The sequence below is a fragment of the Daucus carota genome, chromosome 5 (assembly GCF_001625215.2).
Source record: "Daucus carota subsp. sativus chromosome 5, DH1 v3.0, whole genome shotgun sequence".
In the NCBI taxonomy this organism is placed as follows: Eukaryota; Viridiplantae; Streptophyta; class Magnoliopsida; order Apiales; family Apiaceae; genus Daucus; species Daucus carota.
Window position 1 is genome coordinate 2261615 of NC_030385.2, and position 27017 is coordinate 2288631.

Here is a 27017-nt window from a genome sequence, read left to right on the forward strand (position 1 = left end):
CGAATTATAGTAATACATATAATATTAATATCATTATTGTATTTTAAAATATCGAAGAATTATAATGATAAATAATCTTTTATACTAAGTCAATTTTTATAAAATAAATTAAATGAATCAGATATCTAATTCGAGATCGTGATGTGAAAATCCATTAACCTATAAGAAAGCCGAGATACTAATGTGATCCGAATCCGATGAAATAAATAAATATTAGGTCTATCCGAGCTGAAACCGTATTTCAGTTAATCACTTCTATGAATGAAACATCGGTTTTACTATCGCCACCTCCACAGATTTCGGCAAAAAAGTGCTCTCTGCTAGAAAATTCGGTGATTTTTCATAACATATATCAGTGATTCTTACTACTGCCGCCTCCACAGATTTCAGCAAAAAAAGTGCTCTCTGCTAGAAAAATCGGTGATTTTTCATAACATATATTAGTGATTCTTATGACACAGGATTACTGATTTTGCGGTGATTGGAGTATTAGTAGTTTCCAGTTTTTACACTGATGTTAGTTTCTAGTGAAGCAGCGCTTTCACTAGCGCCACGTGTGTGTGTTTTTTCCCCTTTTGAATCACATTTTCGATGGCTTGGCTTAGCTCTATACAATTTCATGATTTGTGCCCTGAATGCATATATGATCAGGAGTGAGATAAACTGCAATTCGTCGAGTAATTTGGTTTAACAGACGGAACTTACCAATTCTGCAAGTAGGTTGATGATGTTGTCCTGTGATTTTTGTCGAAAGGATGAGTATTAATTGCAGTATGATTTTCTTGGAGAATATAATTAAAATTTAAAAGATTGCAAAGAAGTCACAGGGAACAATGAAACAGGATTGTTAGAGTTGTCCGAAGTAAAGCCGTGCGGGATTAGACCCAACAAAGAAGTTACAGCATCTCGAGCAGGGTCCTAACATGTTCCCTAAATATATAATAAAATATTCATTTTTCAAGGGATTACTACATTTTATTGAATGGAACTCCAACAACATTCCCTATTTCTATTCCCTATTTATTATTATAATATTATATTCAACTTGTAAGTATGAGAGAGAAAGGAGGGAAAGAGGGGGGAAAGAGAGAAGTGAATATTTTATTCTTGAAAATAGTATGGAGAATGGTTCCACAATCCTTAAAAATGAGTAATGAAGTGGGCATACTAACTTTTTAAGGGATGGTTAAGACTCTGCTGGAGTTAGTGTTTTATGTCATATTCCTTATATTAATAGTTTAGGACACCATATAGGGAAGCTGCCGGAGATGTTAAGGGACTATATGTAAGAAATTTTTTGACTTCACTATCTCTTTATTTTGAATTGAACAACAGCTATAAAATTACATGTGTGCACCACTCCTCTCTTATCCAAATCAAAGATGAACAATTTATGCTTCACTCTTCTTTTTTTCCTATTTTCAATTATTATTTTAACCTTCGAGTAAAAAGAACGGTGGTTACTACTCTTATTATAAGCAAGATTTTTATAAGATGGTGGTGATTCAAAGCCAATGGTTCTTGCCATTACAGTCCAAAGATCTCGAAGAAACTGCCTTTACCGGAACAGGAATGGTTGAGAGGCTGAAGTAGAAATCGCGAAAACTAAAGACAGAGGACCGCATGGAATGATTAAAGACATTGGCTGTGAATGTGATAGAAGAAACAATGACCAGAGAGATTTCAATGATATTTTCTGCAAATCTGGATCCTGTTAATTTCAGTGTTTGAGATGAACATATCAGACATGCTATCAATGATGGATATTCAAGAGGATGTACAGAAAGATTTGGCATGAGCATTGCAGCCTTGCAGGGTATGTCCCTCCGTGGTTAGATGGGGCAAAGCACCAAGGAGAACCAAAAAATTCTTGACATTGAGGCTGAGATCGATGTTATGGACTTCTGAATAATTGAAGCTGAAGAAGAACAAGAAGAGGATGAGTGAACGTCAAATAGGACTACTAGCTTGACATCCATCCATTTGCACCCTTCATATAGTTCCTTTGTTAATTATTAAAAAAATTATGGCTTTTTATCCTATAAAATCTACAAAATTTACAACATTCCGTTTCTTCAATAGTCCAGAATCAAGGTTTTTAAAAGAAGGCAATTATTAAAAGAACAATTATGAAGCTAATAGTGAAAAATAGTTCAATTTCAACAACTGAGGAAGGTACATTGCAATAATAATCCTTCAGAACTGTAACAGCAGTGAGAAGTTCTGGTCTGGATTCGGATTCGAGTACTTAATCCTTCGGGGTGACAGTTACCCCCTTGATGAAATTTATCAGGGAGCATAACCCACCCAAGAAGTTGTGGTCAATGACACCGCAACCATCCAAAACATGCGCAAAATCTATAAGCTTCACTTTCGCATTAAAATTCTTCCCTTCCGACCCTGATCCCTTCTCATACATAAAAAGAACCGAGCAAGAATAAAAGTGAAACAGAGTTTGCTCTTCAAACCATGCTTTCAGCTCTAAAAGCTGCGCCAAAATCCCATTTGGACCGCCATACACAACGGAAGCTAGAGAGCAATCAGGGCTCACACTCGGATCAGCACACGCATTGGAAGACACAAATTTTCTCAAAACTAATCTGACATCATCCACTGACAGACTCTTAATGTATTTCTTGTCAGGCTTCCACAAACCAGATTCTTCGCTACCAAACACTTCGAGACCAGATATCCTGAACCCGATTGGTAGGCTTGTGGATCCCCTGTCTCTCTGCAGACATTTTTGCACATAGTCTTCTGATGATTCAGGAGGCCAGGTTCTGCACCCCATCTTGATGTCCATTATAGACGGATCGAGCTGAGCCGAGTTGAGATCTTCCAAAATGAGGTGAGGATGCATGGCAGATCCGTTTGAGACCTCTAAAAGCTTAGTGCCATAAAATTTAGGGAAGTAGCTGCGAATGTGATTCGGGATTGTTTTGTTTGAACTGAGGGATTCATAGAAGGCCACCTCTTTCAAGCCACGTTCGCCGCTCTGAAGAGGCTTGTAGAAGCGCCCTGAGTTGTCTACAACAGGACCAAGCTTCCCCTCACTCGCTTCATGCCCTGCAACCTGATGATTCGACGCCTTCAACATCTTTTCTGAAAATAAGTACTTATTTTTCGGAAAAAGCAGAACCAGGAAGGTTCTTGGCTAAATACTTAAATGCATTAAACTTGCTTGAGCCTTTTCTTTACTGAGTCCCTAGAGCAGCTGTCAATTTATAGAGATGATTAAATGGAGATTTTAAAAAAGGTATTTGATGCTTTAAGAATCGAAAGATCAAGAAGGAAAAGAACAAACATGACTGTGGCTTAAAAAGTAAGCCAATAGCATTCGTGAAACTAGTGGATTCTGAGACCACTTTCATCCGGTTGGACCCGCCACATGTTATCTTCACAATCACAACTACTATATTTTCTGTCATTTTTCATAAAGTTAGGTCGACGGTCGACATGCAAATACTTATTTATTCAGCTCTTCCTGCTAGTATTTGAATTAAGCTCCTGGACTAAAATACCAAACACTCTTGACCTGGCTGGTTATTAGTTTTTAACAATTTTGGCTACTTCGATTGGATATTAGAGCGACTCCGATTTTAAAAAATTATTTAATAAAAAATAGCTGGAATTACACTCCAACTATACTCTCTTTCTATTTGTAATTTTAGTCAAGCTCTTGTGAATGACTATGCGACCGTTTGGTTAAACTTATTTTTCAGAATTAAAGAGTTATTTATGGAGAAAAGTACCTGAAACTTTACTTTTTTCTGAAATAAGTCTATATTTTTTTTTCACAAATGAATATTAAACACCTTCTTAGTCTTAGGGTTTATATTTAAAAAAAATTATGAAAGTATGCAAATTTTTTTTAAAAAAAAATAGTGCTTGATAAGCTCTTAAATTATATTATATCCAAACATGCCCTATATTTGTCAAATCGGATTTTTGGCAAATGTCATGTCATCAATTACCATGTTAAAATAATAAATTCTATTTTTATAACCTAAACAATAACATGCTATATTTAAAGTATAATCAATTAATATATCCATTACCAACTTTTAAAAAAATAATCATTACCAAATTTAAGATTGTCCGACAGTTCTGATATTATTTAACTCACTTTCCCGACAAATTCCCACATAAACTTCCATGTTTCTAAACAAAACTGCTTAAGGGCAGGCTCGGCCCAGAGGGAGGGCATCCAGATCGACCGCCCATGCACAAAAAATTTAAGGGTCCAAAAATTTATAATCCGTGTATTATCATTAATACTATCACTTGATCTCTTAACTGCTGCCCATGCACTCATAGTAAATATCATCATGCATTTGTTTAATTTTTTGTTTTGTACATCCAATGAACACACTAACTCGACAAAGTTGTTTTTCATTGTTATTGAATTATTGTTAACATTTGGTTTTTTTTTAAGTTATTTTCTTATTGAAGTAAACTAAAATTTGAGTTTGCATTCCTACAAGTTATATTATATTAAATTTAGCGAATTAAAAAAAATTAAGGCTCATTTTCATTTTTCACCTTTGAGCCCTCAAAAGATATAGAACGATCCTGCTTAAGGCTGGGAATCTAGTAAATGTTGTAGCAAACATGCATCAGTGTATATTTCACAAACTCTATTGGCAACATAGTCCTCATGTAGGGCTCATATTGAGACATATCACCGGTTTTTATGAAGATTTTGCATTTGCTTGGCTGATATTTTTCACCTCTTATTTGAGAACTCTATTTAATTTTATCCTCGTGTAGGGTTCACACTAAGGAACTATCACCTGTTTATTTCATCCTCATATGTCGAAAAAAATTATCTGCTTCCGACCTCTTTCATGCGAAGGTAAATAACCAAGCCAATCACTAGTCACTACCTCTATGGAGGCTTATACAACGGGTGTAGGCTTGTCAATGGACCGGAGCTCCGATCTGATCCGAGCCGACCCGGGGCCTTCTTAGCGGATATGGATTCGTCAAAAACAAATCCTATCTGAAATCTGATCCGATAAGAAAAATTCAATAATAAATGGACCGGATAAGGATTTAAGGTGATTTGATCTGTTAATGACCCGATCCGATGGAATATGTGTGTGTGTATTATAAATATTTTAAATTATATATATTTTAAATATTTTAAATTATATATATTATAAATATTTTAAATTGTAGTAGTCACTGGATACCATTTATGTGAGCCCTGGATTGTAACCGTGTTTGATCAATCATTTAATTAATAGTATTAGTATGTATGAGTTGTAAAATTAGAGTAGCTAGCACTAGTATCCCGGAAATTATACCATTTTGTGTACTTTTTTCTAACTTAGTTTGTGATTTTTTTATAGAATGAAAACATATCAAGCTACTTACCCCATGGTGTCTCGTTTAATCTCGTCTTTCCTGAACTTAAAGAATCACTGACATGATTTTTTTAAAAATACTTTTAAATCTAAGCGAGAAAAAAAAAGTTAAATGGATTCGAATATCCGATCCGTGATCCGTGTTCCTAATGGATATGGATATGGATTGGTCTATAAAAAATCCGGTCCTGATCCGATCCGAATCCGAATTCGATAAAATAAATGGATATGGATATGGATTTAGGCTGATCTGGTCCAAACCCGACCCGTTGACATGCCTAAGCGGGTGTTTGGGAACCGGGCTTCTGGGCTTAAAAGCGTAGAAACCCACTTCTTGGTTTATTGTGCGTTTGGCTACTGAATTAAAGCACTTAAAATAGGGGTTAATTATCAAGTTGGTTACTGAAGTGGGCTTAATGTATCAAATTGGTCACTGAACTCAAAACGGTATCAAGATGGTCACTGAAGTGGCCATAAATATCAAACAGGTACCTTGAAATATAAGTTCAAGTAGTAAAAATATTATCTATAAAGTTTTAAACATTATTTTTGCATGTTACCAAAACCAAGTAAAAGATTATGATTTCTAATATTTATGATAATATATTTAGATTTTATCAAGTTTATTTATCATCTATATTTTATTATATAGTTATTTTCTCTGTTTTAATTAAAAATAACTCATGGGATATGATTTTTGACCATTTCATGTGACAGAAACATCCATTTTTTTAAAATAATTCTTAAAATAATTTCCAAATGCATAAAATTTTCACGTCACTGTCGCTGACGCACCCGGTTTCAGATCCTACTACAAAAGTATCCCTGTGGGTCCGTCTTTTAAACTACTACCGTACAGTTTCCACATAGAATGTGCGTAGTGTTCAACTCTGTCGTCTCGTCTGTATCTCAAATCGGGTCAACCTTTGTAACCCGATACAACTCATTTTACTCCTTATTACCACAGTACCATCTCCGGCAACACCTGTACGCATTAAAGCTTAAGCGCCAGCTACGTGGCAACTTAACAACTAACGTTAGTGTCTCTGCATGCCACGTGGCCGGCACGGTTTTCGAGGCAGCCCATGAATTTCTCACCGCCTTTTCTCCTTTTAATTTTTCTCGTTGCTTCATCAACACAGTCACCGCCAGTGTGTCAAGTTCTTACAGCTCCCTCCAACATGGTAACATCTCTCTGCATATGAATTTATTTATCTATTTATTTAAGCTGAAATTAATTAATTAGTGAATTAATTAATTAATTAGTATGTGAGCATAAATACAGGGCTCTTCTGTGGATTTATTTCGTGTATTTGTTGTGTTTTGGTGACCTTAAGAATCATGAACTTGTAAATTTATGTTTAGAGCTATTGATTATAGGGTAATTTATTTAATTTGTGGGTTCAGGGAATCCTTAGAGTAATTAATTTAATTGGTTAAAATTTAATTTTATGTTTGTGATTTTGCTCATCTAAAAGTCATCTTTGCGTTGTTTGTGAATCGTGATATATAGACGTAGCTCTGTTTTGATTATAGAATTTCACACTATGGTGAGATTCGATGAATGTGGTGTGACATTTGTAAAAGCAGGTGAGTACATGTATAAATAGTTGGAAATTGTTCTCTCGAAAAATTCAGGTTCTGGGAATTAATGGCAATTTCAGGACCCTTTTGTTCAGGTAAATGAGTGGTCGATGATATAGTCGTATTGGGTAGTGATGTATATCATGGAAGTAGTTCCACTCTTATGTATTCGTCGTGCAGTGTTATAGTTTATTTGTGTTTCTCGATCAGGACAGTGGGATGACTAATGCTGAAAAACAAAATGAAAGACCTGAAAACGACCACGATAAAGCTGCCGGCCTTAAGAGGGGATTTAGGATGTTGGGTGCAGACGTCTTTAATGATAGTAAGGTAATCTTTTGTTTGAAATTTGAATAGTGTTGTGGTTTGAAATTTGGGGGTACTTTGCCTTGGATTCTGGTATTAGGATTTTACTTGAATATCAATCTTTGCGTAGATGCTGGAGATTGAAAAGGGTGCGAGAGAGTTAAACATCCCGATAAGCGAAGCTAATAGGAAACTGGTTGCTTCTGAAAATGGAGGCTTGCAGAACCCATCTTGTTTGACATTTAATCCAGAGTGGGATTCTAGAGAAACACAAAGTGCAAATAAACGGTTTAAATATCCTACAGTGCCTGGCGTGCAGAAACCAAGTTCTGATGAAGATATCACTTTCATGAGTGTAAGTAATTTCTCCCGGTTGATCAGCAGGCTTAGTGAATGATTCATGATTAATCGCCTATCATTGTTTGACATATCCGAGTGCAGGTTCTTGAACTTGGGCAACTCATTAAGACTAGACAGATTTCATCCGAGGAGCTTACTGGAATATTCTTGAAGAGGCTAAAGAGGTAAAACTGATATGGTATAATCTCTGGGTCATCTTGCGACTCAAGATTGTTTTCTAATACTGCTTAGTGGTATAATTCAGATACAGTCCTGTTCTTGAATCTGTGGTCACTCTCACCGAAGAGTTAGCTTACAAACAAGCCAAGGAAGCTGATCATCTGCTGTCCCAAGGGGTGTATTTAGGTATGCAATATTTTTTAAATGTTATGCAGCATGGTTTGAACCAACATCTGAGATCAGATATTATATAAAAATTATAAGGTGTAATCATTTTAATTGGAATTCAACTGCTTAGGCTCTTTAAAGTTTAAATGTGTCTCTTAAAAGAAGACACAGTCCCACGATAATTTATTGTCCCTAATTTGGTGGGTTTATGGTGAATTGAATCTGAGAACTTTGACCTATAAAGTGACAAATTATCTTGTTTCCTGATACCTTTTTTAAGATGATAATGTAAAAAATTATCAGTAGATTCATTACAGTCCTTTGCCTGTCTTTGGTTTATCTCATTCTTCCTTTAATGTCTTTTTTTAATGACAAAACTGTTCTAATCAATATATAAAATTTGTTTCTACAGGCCCCCTTCATGGAATACCTTATGGGTTAAAGGACATAATTGCGGTACCTCAATACAAAACGACCTGGGGTTCAAAATCGTTCAAAGATCAAGTTCTTGACAGTGAAGCTTGGGTTTACAAGAAGTATAACTAATTTCAAGTACCTCCCGAATTTATTATCCAGAATTAAATTTCAAGCCGGATAAGTTTGTGGATTTACTTTAAATCACAGGTTAAGAAGTGCTGGAGCAGTTCTTGTTGCAAAGCTTGTCTCAGGATCACTGGCATATGATGACATTTGGTTTGGGGGTAGGACGAGAAATCCTTGGAATATCGAGGAGTATTCAACCGGTTCGTCAGCTGGACCTGCTTCAAGCACCTCAGCAGGTATATTTCTATAATTTAGTCAACTCAAAGCAGAGAAAAGCATCAAGTTATCTGCTTAGATTGTATGCACATTAAGTTATCAAGCTATTGGTTATCCTTACAAAGTTTTTTTTTTTTTTTTTTTTTTTTGTAGGAATGGTTCCGTTTGCAATTGGTTCAGAGACTGCTGGGTCCATGACGTATCCTGCTGCTCGCTGTGGAGTGACTGCATTGCGTCCAACTTTTGGCACGGTTGGTCGAACTGGTGTCATGAGCTTGTCTGAGAGCCTGGTAGTATAGAGGCGCTCTCTGTTGTGTATACTGTTTTCATTATTCTTGCTAAGTTGCTGTGAAAACTGAGTCTGTTTATGATTTACAGGATAAACTTGGCCCATTTTGTAGAAGTGCAGCTGATTGTGCAATTATTCTTGATTCTATCAGGGGAAAGGATCCGGATGATCTTTCATCAAGAAATATATTCTTTGATGATCCGTTTATGGTAGACATAACAAAGCTAACTGTTGGTTATCTTGAGGATGCTGACATGGAGGTAACTCAAAATTTTGTAGTACTTTATTGATTGTTTATGAAATTTGATTGAGTTGCTATGGATGACAATGTGAACCTGATGTGGTCATGTTGGTTACTGAGCACAGGTTGTTCATGTTCTCCAGTCAAAGGGTGTTAAAGTGGTCCCTTTTGAGCTCAATTATACAGTAGACTCGGTTCAAGGTATCTTAAATTACACAATGGATGTTGATATGTTGGCTCACTTTGATGAGTGGCAGCGCACTGGAATGGATGACGAGTATGAAGCTCAAGATCAATGGCCTCTTGAAGTTCGTCGTGCACGTGTAGTAACAGCAGTGGATTATGTTCAGGTATAAATTATAATCATATAAGATTATAAAAATCGAGGTTCCTCTGTTTGCAACTTTGGCTACAGGAGTACTTATTTATATCTCACGTACTTCAGTAGCTTGGATGATGATGCTATGGTATCCATGTGATATTACTGGGGTACATGACTTCGCAAGACAATGTCGATTTTGACATGAGTTGCAAGCTAATTAACTGGCATGTTAGAAATTAGAATTTAACATCTTTACTACTTATTCTATATATATCACGTGTTTAAGTTAAGCCGCAGTATCCAGTGTAACATCCTTGGAAAAAATCTCCTTTTTTATGGGATAGAGAGGGTGCTATGGGTTCTGGAAATGTTTCTCGTAGATGAATTTATCATGGAAAATGTAGTATTCCCTGTTACCATTATATATTTCTGTTAGTACTAAATAGCTCTGAGTTTTCTGAAATAATGAGTTTCTACAGGCACAAAGGGCGCGGGGTAAATTAATAAGGGAGGTAAGGGAGAGTTTCAAAGTTGATGCATTTATCGGTAATGTGACTGACTGGGAAAAAGTATGCATGGGAAATCTAGTAGGCTTGCCTGTTATGGTAGTTCCTACTGGATTTAAAAAAATATCTGACCCTCCTTCAAACGAAACACGAAGGAAAACAACAGTGACAACGGGTATATATGCACCTCCGGATCGAGATCACATTGTAAGCGTTCTGTCCATACTCCTGTGCATTCAACAGGGAGCTCTTAAACTATATGGCTATATCCACCAACTACTTTTGGCAATTGCAGGCACTGGCACTGGCCATGGTTTATCAGTCAGTTACTGACCATCACAAGCAGCGCCCACCAATCGACGATCTCGGTCCACATGATTCAATTCCAAATCCGCCCAAGCATATCATTCCTCCCAGGCAGCTGCGATGACGACAAAACTGCAGAGTATCAAAAATGATAGTTCAACCTTTAAATCATCTTCTCAACCGCTTGAGTAGTGAAATTTTGTTTGTATTTCGTGTATGAATTTGAAGCCATGTTTTGTGCTGTAAGCCTTCTAAATTCTAATGGACTAGTTGGAAACATCAAAGGTGGCAAAAAAATAATCACCCATTTTCTGTCTGGAGGCGGCAACCTTAGTTGTGAGAATCTCCCGAAGGCTTAAAACGATTCTTGAATTTGTTCGTGAAATCTAAATGAATCTCGAATTTGTTCTTAAACTATTCTCAAATTTGTTCTTGAATGTGAAAGAGCGTGATGTAATTCGTCAAATCATATTGCAGGATAGGATGATATCATCCACGAAATTTATAAATCTTTGCAGATGGTCCAAAATGAAACACCATAGATTGCATGTTTTAATTAATATTTTTTCCAGTACGTTATTATGAGAAAATTGGGTAACTTCGATCGAAAAATTGCATATCAGCTTAGAAAATTCTAGCCGAATTGCCAGCTACTTTCGTAGAAAATTTTAGCCGAATTGCCAGCTACTTGTTACGAAAAACTTATGGTACTATTTATTTATTGTTTTTAAAGTTTCTAGTTTGAAATTAATTTAAGAAATATATTTGACCAGACCTTATAGACAAAGTTTTGTGGAACATTATTATGCACGTTTAATTTTTTTACATGTTACGGTGGACATTATCGTAGAAAGCGATAATAGGGGAACCGATTAAGATATAAAATAATAATTAATCAAAAATTAATTGAATTGATCTGATATTAAACAGATAATTAATTAATAATTGGAGATTCGATCAGTTTGAATTATAAAATATGATTTAATTGATAATTAATAACGATTAATCACGTAACATATATGATTATAGTTCAAATTGAGTCGCTTAATCTCTGCAGGTTAACGAGGTGAAGGACAGCAAAGAAAGGCGAAGGTGAACTCGTCCTGGCTGAACAGAACTTGAAAAATGTTATAAAATTCAGCTTATTATTTTAAATTAACATAATTCATATTTTATATGATTTGAACGTGTAATTTGAGCTACTTATATTTTTTGACTATTTCTTTATCAGAGATAATATTCTTCAAAAGTATTTACCTGACAGATATATTTTTCTGAACATATAGTATATTTTCTAAAGTATTTCTAGTCATTACAAATTCATGAAAATTATGAGAATATATACTCGATGCAGAAATATTTTTCTCCCTTAAAAAAGGGATTGTCATCTCTAATGGGTCGTTTGGTTCAAAAAATGATATCGGGTTGGAATGAAAAATCGGGTTAAGCTGGTATGGATTTGAGGTATCATATCTCATATCATGTGTTTGGTTGAGTGCTGGAATCAATATATACAATTTTTATAAAAAATAAATTATCAACATATATTAATTAAAAATATTAATAAAATTATTATTGTCATATATTTTTGCATCATTGATTTAATTTTGTATCAAACATTAGTATTTCATTACTTAAATAGAGACAAAAAAAATAATAAATAAATACATTTCATACCTCAATCTCATACACACCTCCCAACTTGGATATCAAAAACTCATACTTTACCCGTACCTTGAAGTTTAAGGTATGAGTTTAAAATTTTGTTTTTTTCAACCAAATACCGGATATGGGTTTGAAATGGACAAACCTCATACCTGATTACATAAATCATGAACCAAACGACTCCTTAGAGTTTACACAATAATATATACAATCAAATAAATTACTTTCATTCAAACATCATGTCATGTTGAGAAATCAGGAGAAACATAGATATAAATATAGTTTCTAGAATGTTTAATTTTCTTACTTTGATTTGCATCTTGAAGAATATTTTTCACAGGAATAATAAATACCGTAAAATCAGAAAAAAGATATGGGGCGGTTAGTAAAGATAGTGGTCTGTTTCCCAAGTCGGTAAAAATTCGAAATATACTACATTCGGAAAGGTATATTACTTGCGGACCACGCTTCTTTCCCGATATATATACTCTCCACAAACGCATGTACTTGGAGACTTGACAAACATTAAACCCTCAGCTTTGAAACCTAACCTTGATTGTCACATTATAAGACTTCTCTTACATTATTCATAGTTTATGAATCGAAACTAATTTTTCCTAATCAGTGTTTTCCTCGGAGATTAATCGGTTGTTAGTGTATATTAATCCCGATTTATCGTCAGCTTGAGCACTTGATTAGCTTGAGCACCAAGCTTTTCTATCTACTCAATCGTCAAGGTATCACTCAGTTCTATCTGATATCTATAATCACGCATAATGTCAATATTTGTTTTTGGAAGTCGATTTTATATTGTAATGATATTGTTTTTTTTATTAAAATATTATACTACTTGCATATTGTTTGAGGGATGCAATTGCTCTAATTGCTTGAGATTTATAGTTATTAATGTAGGGTGATGATACTAATTAATTATGGAATTTGTGTATGTTGTTGCAGATCTTAATTAGCTGTGGAGATGGCATCAAAAGCTATGGCTAAACCAATGTTGAGAGGGGTAGTGAAAGCTGTTCCATCCGGTGATACTATGGTGATCATGGAGATGGGAAACAAGGCACCGGAGATCCCTGTGGAGAGGACCGTAATTTTATCATCACTTACGGCTCCGAGATTGGTATATACTCCCTTCGTCCCTTTCCTTTGCTAACATTTTTTTTACATCGCTTAACACGTATTTTAAGATGTACATGAAATATAGTTTCATAATTTTTTTTTGAATTTTTTTTTTCTGAATAAAAATTTGTACATTAAATTTTTATTCCGAACCCTCTCTCAACAATATTAACAATCCAAAAGGACCGAGGGAGTACTAGGTTGCCCTGTAATATTTGTTTTGATGTTAGTTGTTAGATTAATTAGTCCATGGTGTTCAAATTGGAATTTAGAAATCGGATAATCTGCGCTTGAGTTCTTTTAATTGTTTCCTCCTTTGGTAGTTGAGTTGCCCTTATACCTATCTTTGTCGATTTGTTGTTTCTGTAGGCTCGCAGAGGTAGACAGCAAACTACAGATGAGCCATTTTCATGGCAAAGCAGAGAGTTTCTAAGAAAACTTTGCATTGGAAAGGTAAATTAATTTTAACTTTTCTAGTGAATATAATTCTATATGCCTCTGTTACTAGCTTCAATTGTTGAGATTAACTCAAGTTTTCCTGTACAGGAAGTTGGTTTCCAAATAGATTACACTTTACCACGCAAAGGGCTTGAATTTGGCACCGTTTTTCTTGGTGATAAAAATGTTGCATGCTGGGTTGTTGCACAAGGCTGGGCAAAGGTATGGACATGATTTTTCGCATGTTATGGCGGACATGGATTGCGTTACAGATTGATTCTAGTTGGATTTAATTCCCTGTTTCTGTTCTGCAGGTTAGGGAGGCAAGGGAGTCCGAGAAAGATAAAGGTGAATGTAGTCCTCATCTAAAGATGCTCAGAAATTGCGAAAATATGGCAATAAATCAAGGTTTTGGTCTTTGGAGCAAGGTTAGATTAGATACCAATATACGCGGACCACTAAACTTAACTCACAGTCTTACACTACATATCTAATTAATGTGTGAATCTGTCATTAATTAATGATTGGTTTTCACTTGACGGTTATAGGCAGCAGGTGCTGTTAGGGACCTCCCTCCTTCTGCAGTCGACGATCCAGATAACTTAGATGCGGAGGCCTTTCTAGATGGAAACAAAGGGAGGCCTGTGGAAGCTATTGTTGAGTATGTTCCGAATGGAAGCACTCTCCTTGTTTATTTGCTTCCAGACTATGAGCATGTCCGAGTGTTTGTTGCTGGAGTCCAGGTAAATCCAAGGCTGAATTTTTTTTTTTCTTAGATTCATAATACATATTTAATTTATTTCCTTGTGCTTTTAGCATTGCCTTTAATATTCACTTGTCTTGTATTTGTCAATCAGGCACCACTTCTGAGAAATCGGAATGCTGAACCTGAAAAGGCCGACGGATATGGAAAAACTTCTAACGGAACTGCAAATGGAAAAACTCCTAATGGAACTCGTGGTCCATTAAAATCAGCACAGAATGTAGCTACATCATCAGCTCCTGTAACAAAAGATGCTCCTGATACATATGGGAGGGAAAGCAAACATTTTACTGAGCTTCGTGTTTTACATAGAAATGTATGAACCATTTAGATTGTTATTGATGCAGCTTTCCTTTGTCAGATGCACTAGTCTTATGGTTTTTTTATTTATTTTGAAGGTGCGCATTGTCTTTGAGGATTATGACAGAACAGCCCTGATTGGATCAGTATATTATCAGGATGGTGAATTGATTAAGGACTTGGCTGTGCAGCTTCTTGAAAATGTATGGCACCCACGATATTGTTATAATTCTGCAATACATAATATTTACAGTATGTGTCTGACTACTCTTATATCTTTGTTTTATCAGGGTTTAGCTAAATATGTTGAATGGAGTGCTTCTTTCTTGCAAGATAAGGTCAGGCTACAACTAAAAAATTCTGAACTTGCAGCAAAGAACAACCGATTGAGAATGTGGAACAACTACATGCCACCGCCTACTACTTCACAGGCTATCAAAGACCAGAACTTCACTGGAAAGGTTTGTAGTAGCCAGTAATGTCATGTGAAAATATTTATTTTCTCAACTTTCATACTAATAATTTTACCTATTTCAGGTTGTTGAGGTCGCAAGTGGAGATTGCATTGTAGTAAAGGTTGATTCTCTACCAGTCACCAGTTCAGCAGCAGGGAGGCGAGTCTATCTCTCTAGTATTAGGTGTCCCAGGCTTGTCAATGGTCGTAATGAAGACAGAGGAAAGGTTTCTTTCTATGCACGTGAAGCGAGGGAGTTTTTGAAGAAACATCTATATGGCCGTCAAGTATGCAACTCTATATTTTGCATATCTAAGAAACTCTACATATTTAGTAATTATGTATATTCCATTTCAGGTGCATGTATCAATGGAATATTCTAGGAAGGTAAATACTGCAGAGGGACCTGAAGAACGGGTAATGGAATTTGGTTCGGTCTTTCTTGAATCACAATCAGAAAGCACTGAAGATGTCCTGTTGGCCCTACCTACTGCTGGCAGCCAGCATCACAGGACAAACATTGCTGAATTGATGGTTGCCCGTGGCTTTGCTGAAGTGATTAGACATAGGGAATTTGAAGTGAGATCAAATTATTATGATGCACTTGTTGATGCTGAATGTCGTGCAAAAGTTGCAAAGGAAGGGATGCACTCTGATAAGAAGTATGGTGAAAAACAAGCTGTTTCTAATGGTCAAGCTATCAGAAGAACACAGAAAAAAGAGTCACAGGTGATTACTTTTTTTAATCAATTTCAGCAATACTTACTCGAGGTCATTATCAAGTTTAAATAGTAAGATGGAAATTTATACTGCAGATAGTATGTTTCTGGTGCTAATACTGTTTTTTGCAGATACGGGAGAGCAGTGTAAATGGACAAGAAGTTTCTAGTACTCAAGCTATCAAAAGAACACCAAAAGAAGAGTTCCAGGTGATTACTTTCTCTGTTCAAATTGAAAAATACATACTCGAGGATTTTATTACTCATTAGCAAATTTGTACTGTATCTTACTCGATTCTTTCAGGTTGTGGTTAAAGAAGTCCTAGGTGGTGGAAGGTTCTACGTCCAAACAGCCGCAGATCAGAAAGAGGCCTCTATCATTCAACAGAAACTTGCCTCTTTGAAGCTCCGAGAAGCTCCTGCAATTGGTTCATTCAAGTACAACAAGGGTGACCTTGTCATTGCACAGTTCAGTCAAGATAATTGCTGGTACAGAGCAATGATAGTGAATGTTCCTCAAGGTGCCATTCGATCTGCAAAGGCTAAATACGAAGTGTTCTACATTGACTACGGAACTCAGGAATTTGTTGCTTACAGTCGTCTGCGACCTACAGATTGTTATTCTGTTCCATCATCACCAGGCCTTGCTCAACTATGCAGCCTAGCTCATGTCAAGGTCCCGAGCTGGGAAGAGGATCACGGGAAGGAGGCAGCACACTGTCTTAGCGATCACATACTAAACAGACAGCAGTTGAAGGCCATTGTTGAGGAAAGGGATACCTCTGGTGGAGAAGCTAGGGGACATGGCACTGGGACTAATCTTATCGTAACCTTGATGGATGCAAAAGCTAACATAAGTATCAATGCTGTCATGCTCAAGGTACGAATAAAATGCACATTTTTTTCCTGTTAATCCCTATGCCTACCTAGTACTTCTAGATTTCAAATTCTAACCATAAGGATTAAATGTTATTTTTGCAGAAAGGATATGCTAGGGTAGATAAGACGAGACGGGAAGATGCAGCAGCAGAACAGACGACTGAGGAGGTAAAACCATGCCGCGAAGATGCAGCAGTAAAGCAGACAATTAAAAAGCTGGAAGCATACCAGGTTAAAGCAAAAAAAGAGAGAATAGGCATGTGGGAGAACGGAGATATTATCTCAGATGACGATGACGAAAATGAAAAATCCTCTTGTTAGGAATGTGGTGAGCAGCACTAGCAGTACAAATTTTTGTAGCCTGAAGGAAAAATATAGGTTCTGGAATAGAATTCTGATGAGATGTGGAATATTGCTTTTACAGAGAGAGAAGAGAAGCATATCTAAAGATTTCTGCACTTAAAATTACTACACGAAGTATAATATCAAATTATGTTTGTTTTTGTTTCTGAATTTGTCCAGGGTCCTTGTTTTGATTCCTAGAAGGGATTGAATAGAACATACAACTCTACTATGCAATAGTCTTAGTTTTAACATTCACAAAAACAATTCCAGTGTTCAACTTTAATTGTCTGATAAGAATATCAAGCTCATGGTAGATATTAACTACTTCACTTGAAAAGTCTATTTCTGGCATATTTATCACTTATAAGAGCATACATTTTTAACTTAAAAGTCGAAAATGACTTAAAATCCGGGTTTTAAACTTAGACAAATAGTCTCATAATCAACATCATTTCTCATAATTAATAACAAAATTCCGAAGTAAGAAATGAGAGGTACAAGGAATTCTCGATACGTTTCAACTCTTCGGATCATCAGAAAAAATATGGAGTTCCCCTGGCAAAGTAAAAACATCGGTAAAGCTCCTAAATAATTGGCGTGACTAATCTTCTCAGGAATAATTGATACTGCATTCAGGTAGATTATGTGCGTGTTTGGCTGTGTGACTTCTGGGCTTAAAAGCCTCAGAAGCTCACTTCAGCTTTTACACGGACCGTTTGGCAACAAAAGAAGCTGGTGGATTAAGCGGAAATAAGCCCAGCAAATAAGCTTTGAAACCTAGCTTATTTTTCACCACCGACTTCTGCTTCTTTCTGGATGGTGTTTAGGTGTTGGGAATTTAGGAGTTGGTTTGATTGTTGCTAAGTGTAAGGAGATGCAGAGTTTGGATCTGTCTTACTTGCCGGTAATAAATTATTTATGTTCCTAGCTGATAATATTGCTCTTGATCTAGAATTTAGTGTATTAAATTTAGTCCAATTTTTTTAATTTTAATGCGGTTATTAATTTTTTAATTTTAATGCAACGTTTAAAATTTGGTACTTGTAAAATATTTCATGTATTAACAATAAAAGATATTTTGTAATTATAATTGATTTTTTAGAAGAAACAAATTATTTATATTACAAAATTACCAAACTAATACCAACTTATAAGTTAAGTTATCCAAACACTTAACTTCTGGTAGCTTATAAATCACGGTATCCATTCTGGTAGCTTATAAGTCCAAACCAACTTATCACTTTTAATCCACTTCTTTATTTTGAGTAATAAGTCATTTCTATTGAGTTCAGCCAAACGGCCCCTATAAGTTCATTACCAGTGGACTCCCGAGATTTATCGAAAGAGTGATGGTCCTGGTAAATGATTATCAGTAAATAAATTCTTGCCAGGTTTTATAATTTAAAAATAGATCCAATTTTTTTATAGAAAAGATAAATCATAAATTTTTTATCAGAAAATAAAATTTTGATAAAATATAATAATATTTTTTTAAATGAAAGAGTATAAGTGTTGTAAAAAGCGGGAATCGGACTTAATCGGTAAAATCACGGAACAAGAATTAATCGGAGATTTATTGAATTGATCGGGGATTAGTCGGATAATTAATGAAATAATCGGATATTTAATCAGTTCGACGAGCTACAGAACAGTGATTAATTATGATTAATCGCCGACTTGTAGAACGGAGTTCCTGTGTCCGAAGTCCGGACTCAATTTGAAAATAGAAATGGTACCCACTTGGTATTTTCTGAGTATTTCTGACTTAACTGGTCTTAAACTGGACCGTATTCTTGTAAACCGGATTAATCGGCGGTACTAGCTCCGGCAACATCTGTAGATGCCATAACTAGCGGCAATGTGGCAGACACGACTTCCTAGGCAGTCTCTCTTCTTACATTTCTCGCCGCCTTTTCTGCTTCTCCTAGTTTTCCTCCTCCTCCCTTCCTCAACACAGTCAACGTCATCGTGTCAATTCACTTCGAACTTGGTACTCTCACTCTTCCCCCATCTCTCTCTCTCTCTCTCTCCCTCCCTCCCACACACACACATGCACAATTTGTCTAGTCTGATCTAATCTCTCTCCCCCCTCCCCCTATGTATAAAAACATCCTGCTGCATTCTGTTGCTTTGATATGTGACTTGTTTAATTTATTAAGCAATATTGATTAATATCATAGTTCATCCAAGTTTAAAATGGTGATTTTTGTTGATTTAGGCGGAGAATGATGTGGTTACTATATACTGCAATCTAGCATTTGGTAGAGAGGATGATTTTTTTTTTTTTTTGAAAATGCGAGAGAGGAAGATAATAGGGATGCATTTACTACTATTGATTAATACCAACAGTATAACAGAACTTACTTTCATGGATCATTGTCACAATCAGTTGATCACAATAGTATACATCACTCAATTACAAATTGTCACCGGTATTATCGAAAAGTACTGATATATTGTGAGCTAATTTTATTAGTTTGTATTTGAACGAACCCATATATATGTGCAAGCGTATTTGCATTTTATAGGCATCGATGAAGGTCTTAATATACACTTTTAATAAATCATGATCCCTTATATAATTTATGATGGGAGCTTTGTCACCTAAGATAAAAAAATTCCGCTTCCACCCACAGTTGGGTACTTTTACTCATACAGAATCTGAAAAATAATTCTCGAAAAATGAGGTTCAGGAAATTAAATAATTAATGGCCATTGCTATTGCAGGATCCTTTCATTCAGCTCTGTTAATTAAAGTACTAGATTTAAAAGTCATATCCATCAGAAATTTAGAATTTGAATACAATGCAGGAGGTTGACTCGTATATAGTATAATCCTACATTGTTATACTTTGTACTTCTTGATCAGGACAGAGGAAAGGTTAATGCAAAAACCCAATCTGAAAGACGTGAAGACGAATGTGATGAAGCTGTTCTGCTCAAGTGTGGATTTAAGATGTTGGGTGCAGACTTGTTCAATGATACTAAGGTAATTTTGGCATGAATAGTCTTGTACTTTGAAATTTGGGGGTACTCGGCTAATTCTCGTATATAGATGCTGTTTGTATATTGTTCTTTGCATAGATGCTGGAGATTAATAATGGTGCCAAAGAGCTTAACATCCCCACCAGCGATGCCAACAGGAAACTGGTTGCTTCGGACAATGGGGGCTTGCAGAACCCATCTTATTTGATATTTAATCCTGAGTGGGATTCTAAAGAAGCACCAAGTCCTAACAAAAGATTCAACTATCCATCAGTGCCAGGTGTGCAGAAGCCAATTTCTGATGAAGACATTGCTTTTATGACTGTAAGAGCTTTTTATGATGATTACATGATCAGTAATTGATTTAAGGTTAAGTCCTATTATTGTCTGACATGTAATATGCATGACATTCTGGTTGCAGGTTCTTGAACTGGGGCACCTCTTTAAGACCAAACAAATTTCATCTGAGAAGCTTACGGAGATTTTTCTGAAGAGGCTGAAGAGGTAATAGCAATATGCCAGAGTCTCCGGGCCATATTGTTACTCAAGAATGCTTTCTAATACGTCTAGGATATTAACACAGGTATAATCCTGTTCTTGAAGCTGTAATCACTTTCACTGAGGAACTGGCATATAAGCAAGCCAAGGAGGCTGATCATCTGCTGTCCCAAGGAGTGTATTTAGGTATGCAAAAGTTGTGTCCTCAAATTCATGCAGCATGGTTTAAATCTGATAACGTTTTAAGTTATCAAGCACTATCATCTAGTGTTTTATTTTATTCATAGGATGTCAGCTGCTTAGTTTCCTTGACTGCCTCTATTGAAACAACCTATACTTCCACGAGATTTTCTTGTCCATATGTTTTTGGTTTTATGTAACTTGAATTTGAGAAGCTTTAACATTTTACTTATGAGATAAAGTATTTATCTTTACATCTCCTTATTTGTTCTTAAGATGGCATGTCAGAAATTAAGTGTAAAATTAACAAGTCTATATTTGACTTTGGTTCTTGTTACTGTCTGCGATATTTAATAATAAAACTATTGAAATCTCATATTTGTTTCTACAGGTCCCCTTCACGGAATACCTTACGGGTTGAAGGACATCATTGCAGTGCCTCAATACAGAACAACTTGGGGTTCAACATCATTTAAAGATCAAGTTCTGGATGTTGAAGCCTGGGTGTACAAGAGGTATCACAAAATTCTGGTACCTGCCTTCAATAGTATCTAGAATAGCTTTAAGCCGGTTTACGTTAGTAAATGGTTTTATAAATGATTTCAGGTTAAGTACTGCCGGTGCAGTCCTTGTTGCGAAGCTTGTCACTGGATCGCTGGCTTATAATGACATTTGGTTCGGGGGTAGGACAAGAAATCCATGGAATATTGAGGAGTTCTCATACGGTTCGTCAGCTGGACCTGCTTCAAGCACCTCAGCTGGTATGCTTCTATTGTTTAGTCATCTTAAAGTACAGGGAGAGACAAGATATCAGCTTAGATTGTATGCTCACTAAGTTATAAATCAATCTTTAGATATGTATTTACGAAGAAATTTTTTGCAGGATTGGTTCCTTTTGCGATTGGCTCAGAGACTGCCGGGTCCATGATGTACCCTGCTGATCGTTGTGGAGTGACTGCATTGCGTCCAACTTTTGGGACTGTAGGTCGAACTGGTGTAATGAGCGTGTCTGACAGCCTGGTAGTGTATAAGAACTGTAATTTGCGGATTTTACTTTACCCATTTATTGATTGATCCTAGTTGAACTAAGCCTATACATGATTTTGACAGGATAAGCTTGGACCATTCTGTAGAAGTGCGTCAGATTGTGCAATTATCCTTGATGCTATCAGGGGAAAGGATCCAGATGATCTTTCTTCGAGAAACATCATCTTTGATGATCCCTTCATGGTGGACATAACAAAGCTAAGTGTTGGTTATCTCGAGGATGCTAGCATGGAGGTATCTTAATTGTTTTAGTTTAATGATTGTTTAAGAATTTGAACAAATTGCAATGATTGACTGTGTGCATCTGATATTTTGAGCAGGTTGTTCACGTTCTCCAGTCAAAGGGTGTTAAAATGGTTCCTTTTGAGTTGAATTATACAGTTGACTCTGTTCAAGGAATCTTAAACTATGCAATGGATGTCGAAATGTTGGTAAACTTTGACGAGTGGCAGCGTAATGGATTGGATGATGAATACGAAGTTCAAGATCAGTGGCCTCTTGTACTTCGTCGTGCACGTGTGATGACCGCTGTGGATTATTTTCAGGTATTATCATATAAGCTTGTTCAAATCAGAGGTATATTGAATATTTTGTCATGTGGTTCTAATTTGTATATTAACTATATACAATTATCTGGACATTGTGAGTGATGATAATATAGGTACTCCATTAAGTAATACGCTTCATTATAACCATATTGTTCAGAACTTCAGAAATAATTATTTTCTACAGGCGCAAAGAGCACGCGGTAAATTGATACGTGAGGTAAGGGAGAGTTTCACAGTTGATGCATTTGTTGGTAGTGTGACCGAACGCGATAGAGTATGCATGGGCAATCTAGTGGGGTTGCCTGTTGTGGTAGTTCCTACTGGATTTACTGAGATCTCTGACCCCCCTTCAGTGAGAAAAACTGCAGTAACAACGGGTATATATGCACCTCCTGATCGAGATCACATTGTAAGCTTCCTCTGCACTCTACTTACATTCAACAAACATTACGGGTTCTTGTACTATATCCATTGATTAATATTTCTAACTGCAGGCTCTCGCATTGGCCATGGCTTATCAGTCTGTTACTGATCATCACAAACAACGCCCCCCTATTGATGATATTGGTTCACATGTTGATATCTAATCCGTGTAAACTTATCATTCCTCCCAGTCCCAGTCACCTGCAAACTGCAATGATCACAAGTTCATTGTGAAGGACGTTGAGTTTGAGTTTTGGATACTCTTTTGGTAGCCAAGGTAGTTGTATTCTGTTTAAATTTCGAATTTGTTCCGTTGGCCTCAGTTGCAACACTAATAAGGTGGCTTTACTTGTCTGCTTTGTTCTGAATCTTAAACGGAATCCACTGTCCCATTTGCTTCTTTGCATAATGTAATATCCTTTTAAATTCAACTACTTTATATTTCATGATTTTTTTCTCATTTAAATTTGTGAAAAAAAAACAGGTTGCATTGTACTCAAAATCGACTCACATAGTGAAGTTCTTTTTTTTTTTTTGGTCACAACATAGTGACTTTGTTGAATATATGTGGCTGGATAATTGTCATGGTATTAATAGTGATCTAGTTTATTTCTCATCATTGCGAAAACATAGAGACATCGACACAATATTTTTGTGATTCAAGTGTATATAATAATAATATTTATTGTGAAAAAATGGTGCTTAAAACCTCAATTGACACGTCTGAAGGAAATATGAATTGAAACTTATATGAGTCATATATTACGTCTATACATGTAAAGCATCCACGTCCCTAGCATGCTGGGACCGGTTAAAAAACATACAGATATCTGGCCGTTGGATGAATATCTAGCTGCTAGGATTAAAACAAAATTTTAGTATGTTCAGCAGTTTCAGCGTTGAACGTGTAAAATCCATTTTTCACACGTACAACGTTTTTTTATCGCTGGACAGGGTTTCTCTCGTCCAGCGCTAAAAAAGCGCCGGACATACTAAAGTTTTGATTTAATCCTAGCCGCTGGATCATGTTTTTAAACAGGTTCCAGCATATGTATGCTAGGTCCAGTATGCTTGGGACCTGGACACATATGTAAATCACTTTAGTACACTTATAAATAAAAAGGTCTAAATGAAAATCAAATCGTCTCCGGAACAACAGAACTTATGTCGCGTTGCCAACCATATTCTTGATCTATACTGGCTCATACATATAAATAGTTCCATAACTTAGAACATGATATACTGCTGTCAAGCCTTAGAATGAAAAATCTTAAAATCGTGAAATTGCTTATCCCTGGCTGAATTGCTTATCCGCGGCTTGGTCAAGTCCTGTGCCCAAAAAATTACCATAACAATACATTTATATGTAATGCAGGACACGTCTAAACTCCATTAAATCTCACATCATCATCGAGGAGAATCTTTTATAACTTAGACAATTATAACAGTATCTTCCAATAGTTTAGAAAATTACCTTGTGTTGTTTGAATTTTGTTTATGACATTGTTAATACCCGGTCCACGGCCGCGTCGCTTCTGCGTAGAACTTTTATTGGAATTATATTTTTGGGGTGTGTCCGCAGCTTGGTAGAGTCCTGTCCCAAAAAAAGCACAATAACAATACATTTATATGTAATGCGGGACACCCCTAAACTCCATTAATTCCTTTCTCATGCATGAAACGCCAAAAACCAAAAAAACCCGGCATTTGCAGACATGGTAGAGTAGTGACTATATGACTGCAACCTTAAGAAGGCATAACCAAATACCTGATGCAGAGCCACTTGTTTGTTCAGCGGATGGCTGGAGACTGTTTATGATATTGTGTGTACCCGGACCACGGCCGCGGCGCTTTTGATTAGAACTCTTACCGGCAGATATTGTGGACAGAGATTGTTGGGATACGTTCGTTGTATGGCCAAGACCTAGTACATTTACAATTAAAGAAGACGCACGGATAACACATTTACAATTACATACATTCAATGGCAATATCTATATGTATTTAACCTTCAAACTACACATGAAACTTTTTTCGCAAAACAACAAATACCTGGTGCAAACTGAGATGTTTGCTTAGGCATAGAAAAAAGACTGTTTATGATATTGTTCACACCAGGACCACGGCCTCGTCGCTTTTGAGCATAAAGCGTACTGGCAACTGTATTGGATGGGGATTGTTGGGATGTGTTCGGTCCTTGGTTATATCCTATTTAACAACATGCATGCCAAAAGTGTTAATTATAAATGTGATGCAAATTAATATTAATCCGTAATGCAGACACAGAGAAAGCATACTTTTATTCTGGCAAACTGTCGAACTGGTTGGTCCTTGTGTAGCACGTTCTGAAATTGGGGTATCTGTACTTGGTTGAAGATTCTCCTTGACGTTACTCAGTTTGTTCTTAAAATCAAACCTAATGTGTCCATATAGTTTATCAAAAGAAGGTCCACGACCTCGGCGGCCTTTTCCTTCAACGATAAGAAATGAATGTTAAATTGAATTGCGCTATATATTGAAAAACAAAACTTGCGTTCTGAAATTGGGGTATCTGTACTTGGTTGAAGATTCTCCTTGACGTTACTCAGTTTGTTCTCAAAATCAAACCTAATGTGTCCATATAGTTTATCAAAAGAAGGTCCACGACCTCGGCGGCCTTTTCCTTCAACGATAAGAAATGAATGTTAGATTGAATTGCGGTATACATTGAAAAACAAAACTTGCGTTCTGAAATTGAGGTATCTGTACTTGGTTGAAGATTCTCCTTGACGTTACTCAGTTTGTTCTCAAAATCAAACCTAATGTGTCCATACAGTTTATCAAAAGAAGGTCCACGACCTCGACGTCCTTTTCCTTCAACGATAAGAAATGAATGTTAAATCGAATTGTGCTATACATTGAAAAACAAAACTTGCAGGGGACATCCAAGTACCTTCCAAGGAAGCATTTCCTGCTAATGTTGGTCGGGTTGGATTGAATTCTTTCGTGACAGCATCCACGTTTGTAAGATTGGCACTCCGAGACACGTTGGTATCAAGGTTGGCAGGAGGAGTTCTTCCTGGAGGGGATAAGGAATGAAAACAACAGGATGAATAAGAATGCGGAGATATGTATCAGATCGCAAAGTTGCGTACGTAAATGATAGTTCACACACTCCGCAAGATGCACAAATTAAATAAATGATAAGAGTATATACCAGTTGTTGAGATAGTGTTAACATTCTGCATACTCCTGATTCTATTTTCCAAGAACTCATTTAATGCTGCGCCACCAACACGTTTCTTCGATCCTAGGATCAACCAATTAGGACATCTTAAAACTACCATCCAATACAGGAGATAATTTTCGAATCTTATATTGTTAAGTTTATAACCTGATACCTGTTGATTCATTATCTGCAACTGTATCAATACCACGCTTCATTCCTGCAAAGGATTATGTCAACATCATAATATACGACACATGTGAAGAAACAACCTAACTCCAGAAACGTATATCAAAAATGTTGTTGATAATCCCTAAACAACTGATAGTAACCTCCCATTAACATAACATGAGGATCTGCTTTAGTCGATTTCTGAAGCGGGAATTCAAGATGATATCATGACATTAAATCAAACACCTGGAGTGTCGGAGATGCTATATACAAATATACACAAAACAAATGCAAAAATCATCAAAGGAAGAACGAAGGATTGCAGTCCAACTTACTATTCCTGGACTTCTGTGCATATAGCGATCACCTGTTTATATCCATAAATCGAGAACGCGACGTTTTTCACGAAGCATGATCTGCACTCTATGTCGTGTAAGATTATATTGAAAAAGTTATTGACAATTTATTGTTTTTTGAATTTTTCTGAATAATTGTATTGATTATAAATTTATACTCATAAATTAAAAATTCAGAAAGCATGAAACTAAAATATCATTTTTATGATCTTAAAATGGTTGTGGGACCTTTTATGGGTATTTTCTTATCGAACATTAAAGTTTTATTGTCTAAGTGTCCTCGGTATCTCTGCATGTCCGAGCGTTAATTGGTAAACTTTCTTGAATGAGAGGAACTTCTTGCAGCAGTTTTTGTATTCTGATACAATTTGTTATACGAAAAAGTATCTTGTGACAAAAAAAAATGCTTGCAAAAGGTGCCCCAGCAGGAAGCATTAAGACCCATACGAGAATTTAGAAATCCGGCGTGCACACATAAAACACTTAATTGTTAGTCATTTATCCGCCTGCCAAAAAAATTGGGACAGAATTTGGATACATA

General features: G+C 36.1%; 5 protein-coding genes across 10 annotated transcripts; 3 read left to right on the forward strand and 2 right to left on the reverse strand.

Annotated features, from left to right (window-relative positions):
* Window positions 1-2136: 2136 nt before the first annotated feature.
* LOC108220854 (inositol polyphosphate multikinase beta) lies at window positions 2137-3279 on the reverse strand. The gene has a single exon (XM_017394733.2). It carries the CDS (start codon window positions 3095-3097, stop codon window positions 2249-2251), a length of 849 nt encoding a protein of 282 aa, XP_017250222.1. The 5' UTR covers window positions 3098-3279; the 3' UTR covers window positions 2137-2248.
* A 2951-nt stretch (window positions 3280-6230) lies between these two features.
* LOC108219890 (uncharacterized) lies at window positions 6231-10783 on the forward strand. 4 transcript variants are annotated; one of them, XM_017393457.2, is made up of 13 exons: window positions 6231-6553; window positions 6960-7048; window positions 7169-7283; window positions 7390-7614; window positions 7701-7783; window positions 7864-7964; window positions 8359-8482; window positions 8571-8725; window positions 8859-8995; window positions 9084-9254; window positions 9361-9585; window positions 10037-10270; window positions 10359-10783. In XM_017393457.2, exons 1-13 carry the CDS (start codon window positions 6455-6457, stop codon window positions 10491-10493), a joined length of 1893 nt encoding a protein of 630 aa, XP_017248946.2. In that variant the 5' UTR covers window positions 6231-6454; the 3' UTR covers window positions 10494-10783. The 4 variants fall into 4 exon arrangements, with proteins under 4 accessions (XP_017248946.2, XP_063950514.1, XP_017248944.1 ...); XM_064094444.1 differs by having other exon boundaries at window positions 7008-7048; XM_017393455.2 differs by lacking the exon at window positions 6960-7048 and having other exon boundaries at window positions 6232-6553; window positions 7164-7283.
* Window positions 10784-12544: 1761 nt separating this feature from the next.
* LOC108221885 (ribonuclease TUDOR 2-like) lies at window positions 12545-17227 on the forward strand. The gene is made up of 14 exons (XM_017395738.2): window positions 12545-12771; window positions 12992-13166; window positions 13535-13618; window positions 13712-13825; window positions 13918-14031; window positions 14152-14346; window positions 14461-14682; window positions 14765-14869; window positions 14957-15127; window positions 15204-15407; window positions 15478-15849; window positions 15972-16049; window positions 16144-16719; window positions 16821-17227. The coding sequence occupies exons 2-14, from the start codon at window positions 13011-13013 to the stop codon at window positions 17037-17039; spliced, it is 2610 nt and encodes an 869-aa protein (XP_017251227.1). The 5' UTR covers window positions 12545-12771; window positions 12992-13010; the 3' UTR covers window positions 17040-17227.
* Window positions 17228-18744: 1517 nt separating this feature from the next.
* LOC108221157 (uncharacterized) lies at window positions 18745-23204 on the forward strand. Its single transcript, XM_017395054.2, has 12 exons — window positions 18745-19053; window positions 19933-20052; window positions 20148-20372; window positions 20470-20552; window positions 20632-20732; window positions 21118-21241; window positions 21333-21487; window positions 21610-21746; window positions 21837-22007; window positions 22094-22318; window positions 22506-22730; window positions 22816-23204. The coding sequence occupies exons 1-12, from the start codon at window positions 18922-18924 to the stop codon at window positions 22906-22908; spliced, it is 1791 nt and encodes a 596-aa protein (XP_017250543.2). The 5' UTR covers window positions 18745-18921; the 3' UTR covers window positions 22909-23204.
* Window positions 23205-23888: 684 nt separating this feature from the next.
* LOC108223092 (uncharacterized) lies at window positions 23889-26595 on the reverse strand. Of its 3 annotated transcripts, XM_017397160.2 has the most exons (12): window positions 26456-26595; window positions 26125-26169; window positions 25941-26033; window positions 25677-25802; window positions 25493-25597; window positions 25302-25406; window positions 25042-25215; window positions 24797-24952; window positions 24513-24668; window positions 24219-24338; window positions 23988-24073; window positions 23889-23917 (listed from the first exon to the last, which is right to left on the reverse strand). In XM_017397160.2, exons 2-11 carry the CDS (start codon window positions 26165-26167, stop codon window positions 24033-24035), a joined length of 1119 nt encoding a protein of 372 aa, XP_017252649.1. In that variant the 5' UTR covers window positions 26168-26169; window positions 26456-26595; the 3' UTR covers window positions 23889-23917; window positions 23988-24032. The 3 variants fall into 3 exon arrangements, with proteins under 3 accessions (XP_017252649.1, XP_017252648.1, XP_063950264.1); XM_017397159.2 differs by having other exon boundaries at window positions 23889-24073; XM_064094194.1 differs by having other exon boundaries at window positions 23889-24073; window positions 26118-26169.
* Between the last annotated feature and the right edge of the window lie 422 nt (window positions 26596-27017).